At 40.2% G+C, this 6,518-nt stretch overlaps 1 protein-coding gene across 1 annotated transcript; it reads left to right on the top strand.

The window, feature by feature from the left end:
• Positions 1-5,125: 5,125 nt before the first annotated feature.
• Positions 5,126-5,470, top strand: LOC100666803 (lysozyme C-like). The gene has a single exon (XM_010586359.1). The coding sequence runs from the start codon at positions 5,126-5,128 to the stop codon at positions 5,468-5,470; it is 345 nt and encodes a 114-aa protein (XP_010584661.1).
• The last annotated feature ends 1,048 nt before the right edge of the window (positions 5,471-6,518 follow it).

Here is a 6,518-nt window from a genome sequence, read left to right as displayed (position 1 = left end):
TTCTTCACGTATGATGTCCTTGATGTCACTCCACAACTCGTCTGGTCTTTGATCACTTCTGTTTAACGCATCAGATCTGTTCTTAAGATGGTCTCTAAATTCAGGCAGAATATACTCAAGGTTGTACTTTGGTGCTCCTGGGCTTGTTCTAAATTTATTCAACTTCAACTTGAACTTGTGTATGAGCAATTGATGACCTATTCCACGGTTGGCCCTTGGCCTTGTTCTGACTGATGATAATGAGTTTTTTCATTGTCTTTTCCACAGATGTAGTCAATTTGATTCCTGTGTATTCCATTTATAGTCACCATTTATATTGTGAAAAGGTATATTTGCCCAGGTATGCAGGGATGGTTCAACATTAGAAAAGTAATTAGTGTATTCCATCATATAAATAAAACAAAAGACAAGAACCACGTGATCTTATCAATAGATACAGAAAAGGCATCTGACAAATTTCAACACCGATTCATGATAAAAACTCTCAGCAAAATAGGAATAGAAGGAAAATTCCTCAACATAATAAAGGGCATTCATACAACGCCAAAAGCCAACATCTTCTGAAATGGAGAAAGCCTGAAAGCATTCCCCTTGAGATCGGGAACCAGACAAAGATGCTCTTTATCACCACTCTTATTCAACATTGTGCTGGAGGTCCTATCCAGAGCAATTAGGCTAGATAAAGAAATAAAGGGCATCCAGATCGGTCAGGAAGAAGCAAAAATATCTCTATTTGCAGATGACATGATCTTATACACAGAATACCCTAAAGAATCCTCAAGAAAACTGCTGAAACTAATAGAAGAGTTCAGCAGAATATCAGGATAAAAGATAAACGTACAAAAATCAGTTGGATTCCTCTACACCAACAAAAAGAACATTGCAGAGGAAATCATCAAATCAATACCATTTACAGTAGCCTCCAAGAAGATAAAATACTTAGGAATAAATCTTACCAGAGATGTAAAAGACCTATACAAATTAAACTATAACGCACTGCTGCAAGAAACCAAAAGAGACCTACATAAGTGGAAAAACATACCTTGCTCATGGACAGGAAGACTTAACGTTGTAAAAATGTCTATTCTACCCGAAGCCATCTATAGGTACCATGGAGTTCTGATCCAAATTCCAACATTATTTAATGAGATGAAGAAATAAATCACCAAATTCATATGGAAGAGGAAGAGGCCCCAGATAACTAAAGCATTACTGAAAAAGAAGAGCAAAATGGGAGGCCTCACTCTACCTGATTTTAGAACCTATTATACCACCACAGTAGTCAAAAGAGCCTTGTACTAGTAGAATAGCACATACAGACCAATGGAACAGAATTGACAATCCAGACATAAATCCATCCACATATGAGCAGCTGATTTTTGACAAAGGCCCAAAGTCAGTTCAATGGGTAAAAGACAGTCTCTTTAACAAATGGTGCTGGCATAACTGGATATCCATCTGCAAAAAAATGAAACAAGACCCATACCTCACACCATGCATAAAAACTAACTCAGAATGGATCAGAGACCTAAATATAAAGTGTAAAATTATAAAGATCATGGAAGAAAAAATAGAGACAATGCTAGGAGCCGTAATACATGGCATACACAGTATGCAAAACATTACTAACAATGCAGAAGAGAAACTAGGTAACTGGGAACTCCTAAAAATCAAACACCTGTGCTCATCCAAAGACTTCATCAAAAGAGTAAAAAAATTACATACAGACTGGGAAAAAGTTTTTAGTTATGACATTTCTGATCAGCACCTGATCTCTAAAATCTACATGATACTGCAAAAACTCAACTACAAAAAAGACAAAAAAACCAATTAAAAAATGGGCAAAGGATACGAACAGGCATTTCACTGAAGAAGACATTCAAGTAGCTAACAGATACATGAGGAGATGCTCACGATCATTGGCCTTTAGAGAAATGTAAATCAAAACTACAATGAGATTCCATCTCACCCCAACAAGCCTGGCATTAATCTAAAACACACAAAATAATCAATGTTGGAGAGGCTGCGGAGACACTGGAGCATTGATACACTGCTGGTGGGAATGTAAAATGGTACAACCGCTTTGGAAATCAATTTGGCGCTTCCTTAAAAAGCTAGAAATAGAACTACCACACAATCCAGCAAGCCCACTCCTTGGAATATATCCTAGAGAAATAAGAGCCTTTACATGAACAGATACATGCACATCCATGTTCATTGCAGCATTATTTACAATAGCAAAAAGATGGAAGCAACCAAGGTGCCCATCAGCAGATGAATAGATAAATAAATTATGGTATATTTGCACAATGGAATACTATGCATCAATAAAGAACAATGATGAACCTGTGAAACATTTCATAACATGGAGGAATCTGGAAGGCATTATGCTGAGTGAAATTAGTTGCAAAAGAACAAATATTGCATGAGACCATTATTATAAGAACTTGAGAAATAGTTGAAACAGAGAAGAAAATATTCTTTGATGGTTACAAGAGCGGGCAGGAAGGGAGGGAGAGAAAGGGGTTTTCACTAATTAAATAGTAGATAAGAACTACTTTGGGTGAAGGGAAAGACAACACACAATACAGGCAAGGTCAGCACAACTGGACTAAACCAAAAGCAAAGAAGTTTCCTGAATAAACTGAATGCTTCGAAGGCCAGTGTAGCAGGAGGGGGTGTTTGGGGACCATGGCTTCAGGGAACATCTAAGTCAATTGGCATAATAAAATCTATTAAGAAAATATTCTGCATCCCACTATGAAGAGTGGCGTCTGGGGTCTTAAACAGTAGCAAGCAGCCATCTAAGATGCATCAATTGGCCTCAACCCACCTGGATCAAAGGAGAATGAAGAACACCAAGGACACAAGGCAATTACAAGCCCAAGAGACAGAAAGGGCCACATGAACCAGAGACTACATCATCCTGAGACCAGAAGATCTAGATGGTGCCTGGCTACAACCGATGATTGCCCTGACAAGGAACACAACAGAGAACCCCTGAGGGAGCAGGAGAACAGTGGGACACAGACCCCAAATTCTCATAAAAAGACCAGACTTAATCTCACTGAGACTAGAAGGACCCCAGCGGTCATGGTCCCCAAAGCCTCTATTGGCCCAGGACAGGAACCATTCCCAAAGCCAACTCTTCAGACTTGGATTGGACTGGACAATGGGTTGGAGAGAGATGCTGATGAGGAGTGAGCTACTTACATCAGGTGGACACTTGAGACTATGTTGGCATCTCCTGTCTGGAGGGGAGATAAAGAGGGTAGAGGGGGTTAGAAGCTGGCAAAATGGTCACGAAAGAAAGACTGGAAGGAGGGAGCGGACTGTCTCATTAGGGGGAGAGTAATTGGGAGTGACTTTTTTTTTTAGTAAGGTGTATATAAGTTTTTATGTGAGAGACTGACTTGATTTGTAAACCTTCACTTAAAGCACAACAAAAATTATTTTAAAAAAGAAAATATTCTGCATTCCTCTTTGGAGAGTGGCATCTGGCGTCTTAAACGCCAGCAAGTGGCCATTTAAGATGCATCAATTGGTCTCAACCCACCCGGAGCAAAGGAGAATGAAGGACACCAAAGACACAAGGTAATTATGAGCCCAAGAGACAGAAAGGGCCACGTAAACCAGAGACTACATCAGCCTGAGACTAGAAGAACTAGATGGTGCCCAGCTACAACTGATGACTGCCCTGACAGGGAACACAACAGAGAGCCCCTGAGGGAGTAGGAGAGCAGTGGGATGCAGATCTCAAATTCTAGTAAAAAGACCAGACTTAACAGTCTGGCAGAGACTAGAAGGACCCCAGAAGTCATGGTCCCCAGCCCTTCTGTTGGCTCCGGACAGGAACCATTTCCAAAGCCAACTCTTCAGACAGGAATTAGACTGGACTGTGGGATAGAAAATGATACTGGTGAAGAGTTAGCTCCTTGGATCAAATAGACACATGAGACTATGTGGGTGGCTCCTGTCTGGAGAAGAGATGTGAGGGCAGAGGGGGGCAAAAGCCAGCTGAATAGACAGGAAAATAGAATGGAGAGAAGGAGTGTGCTGTCTCATTAGAGGGAGAGGAACTAGGAGTATATGGCAAGGTGTATATTCGTTTTTATATGAGAGATTGACTTGGTTTGTAAACTTTCACTTAAAGCACAGTCAAAATTTAAAAAAAAATGTGCTAGTAATACTAAAGATACGGAGAAACTGGAACTTTCGTCATTGCTTATGGAAATCTAAAAATGCACAACTATTTTGGAAAACTAGCAGAATTTACTAAAGCTAAATAAACACCTATTCTATGACCCAACAATTACATTTCTTAGATCATATTCAACTGCAGTTGAGTGCATATGTGTACCAAAAGACATGCATAAGAATGTCCATAGCAACTTTATTCATATTCACAAAAATAATGGAAAAAAATCCATCAGTAGTGGAACGGATAAGATGTGTTATAGTCATATGAAGGAATAATACACACACACACACAAAAAAGATGAACTGCCGCTACAAAGTGACAACACATGGATGAATCTCAGAGACATAATGCTGAGTGAGGTGAGCCAGATGCTGAGAAACATGCTCTCTGACTCTTTTTTTATGAAGCCTAAAACAGCAAAATTAGTATATGGGGATTAAAAAAAAACCCATCACGGTTGAGTTTATTCCGACTCATAGCAACTGTACAGGAGAGTAGAACCGCCCTTTATGGCGCTAGAGGCCAAAATAATGGTTACCTTTGGAAAAGTGTTGATTGGGAGGGGTATATGAGTGAGACTTCTGGATTGCTGGAAATATTCTATATGTTAGTCTGTGTACTGATTACACAAACTGAAACCGAACCAGTTGCAATCAAGCCAATTTCAACCCATGGTGACCTCGGGTGTGCAGAGTAGAATTGCACTTCACAGGGTTTTTATGGTGTGACCTTTTGGAAGCAAATCACCAGGTCTCTCTTCCAAGACGCCTCCAGGTGCTTTGGAACTGCCAACTTTTCGAGTTGCTCGAATTCAAAAGGAGAACATTTCTGTTTTGGAAACAATGCAACGTCTCAACTCTTCCTGAGCCCCAGAGCAAGGTCTTTGAAAGCTTCAAGTTGGCCAGAACTCTGAAACAATATGGAATGGATGTCTTCGAGGGAATCAGCCTGGCAAACTGGGTGTGTTTGGCCAAATGGGAGAGTAGTTACAACATCCGAGCTACAAACTACGATCCTGGAGACAAAAGCACTGATTATGGGATTTTTCAGATCAACAGCCGCTACTGGTGTAATGATGGTAAAGCCCCAAGAGCAGTTAATGCATGTGGCATATCTTGCAATATTTTGCTGCAAGATGCTATCACTCAAGCTATAGCTTATGCAAAGAGGGTTGTCAGTGATCCGCAAGGCATTAGAGCATGGGTGGCATGGAGAAACCATCATCGGAACCACAATCTCACTCAGTACATTCAAGGTTGTGGAGTTTAACTGTGGAGTTTTCATTCTTCAGCTCACTTTTGCCTCTTTTTCATATTAAGGGAGTAGTAAATAAGTGAAAGGTCATGCTTCCATTCTTTCCCCTTCAAACAAGGAATTTTTTACAGAAGCAGGAGCAAAGTACTGCCTTTCTTCTAAGGCCTGATGATTAATAACGTGTGTACTATTTGATATTACACCCACAACATTTTTCAGTTTGCTTAAAAGAAATGCTGGTAGAAAAGAATCTAAAGTCTTGGTTAACAAATGCATCTCCAATGTATTCAGTTCGTAATGAAAGAAATAACTCAGACTTAAATTGAATAATACAGTTACTCCACAATATTAGGTAACAATGTAATAAAAGACTATCTCAAAATAAATTGATCTCAGGCAGAATCCCAATTGTGTAGGCATACGATGCTTCCAATGGTTCAGTCATCTCCAAGTGAGACGGCCACTCTTTGTTGGGCAATATAAAATTTAAAAAGGAACAGAAAGCCAAATGGCTGAAGTGGAGATTGCCTGAATTAATAATTTTGTTTTCGTGAAGTGTGTGACCTTTAGTTGAAATTTTTTCTTAGAAATATTGCTTTTATGCAGCTTTACAAATAGAGTCTCAATTTCAATCTCTTTTAGTCCTTTAAAAAACTGCCCCATGCTGAGCTGTAAATTTTCACTTAAAGCACGATTAAAAACGTTCATAAAAAACTGTCACATGCTGGTGCCCAGCCACAACCAATGACTGCCCTGACAGGGAACACAACAGAGAACCCCTGAGGGAGCAGGAGAACAGTGGGATGCAGACCCCAAATTACTCATAAAAAGACCAGACTTAATAGTCTGACTGAGACTAGAAGGACCCCGGCAGTCATGGTCCCCAAACCTTCTGTTGTCCCAGAACAGGAACCATTCCTGAAGCCAACTCTTCAGACATGGATTGGAGAGAGATGCTAATGAGGAGTGAGCTACTTTCATCAGGTGGGCACTTGAGATTATGCTGGCATGTCCTGTCTGGAGGGGAGATGAGAGGGTAGAGGGGGTTAGAAGCTGGCAAAAT

The sequence above is a fragment of the Loxodonta africana genome, chromosome 6 (assembly GCF_030014295.1).
Source record: "Loxodonta africana isolate mLoxAfr1 chromosome 6, mLoxAfr1.hap2, whole genome shotgun sequence".
Classification (NCBI taxonomy): domain Eukaryota; kingdom Metazoa; phylum Chordata; class Mammalia; order Proboscidea; family Elephantidae; genus Loxodonta; species Loxodonta africana.
Note: the sequence above shows the minus strand (reverse complement) of the source record. Positions and strands in the feature narration are given on the sequence as shown.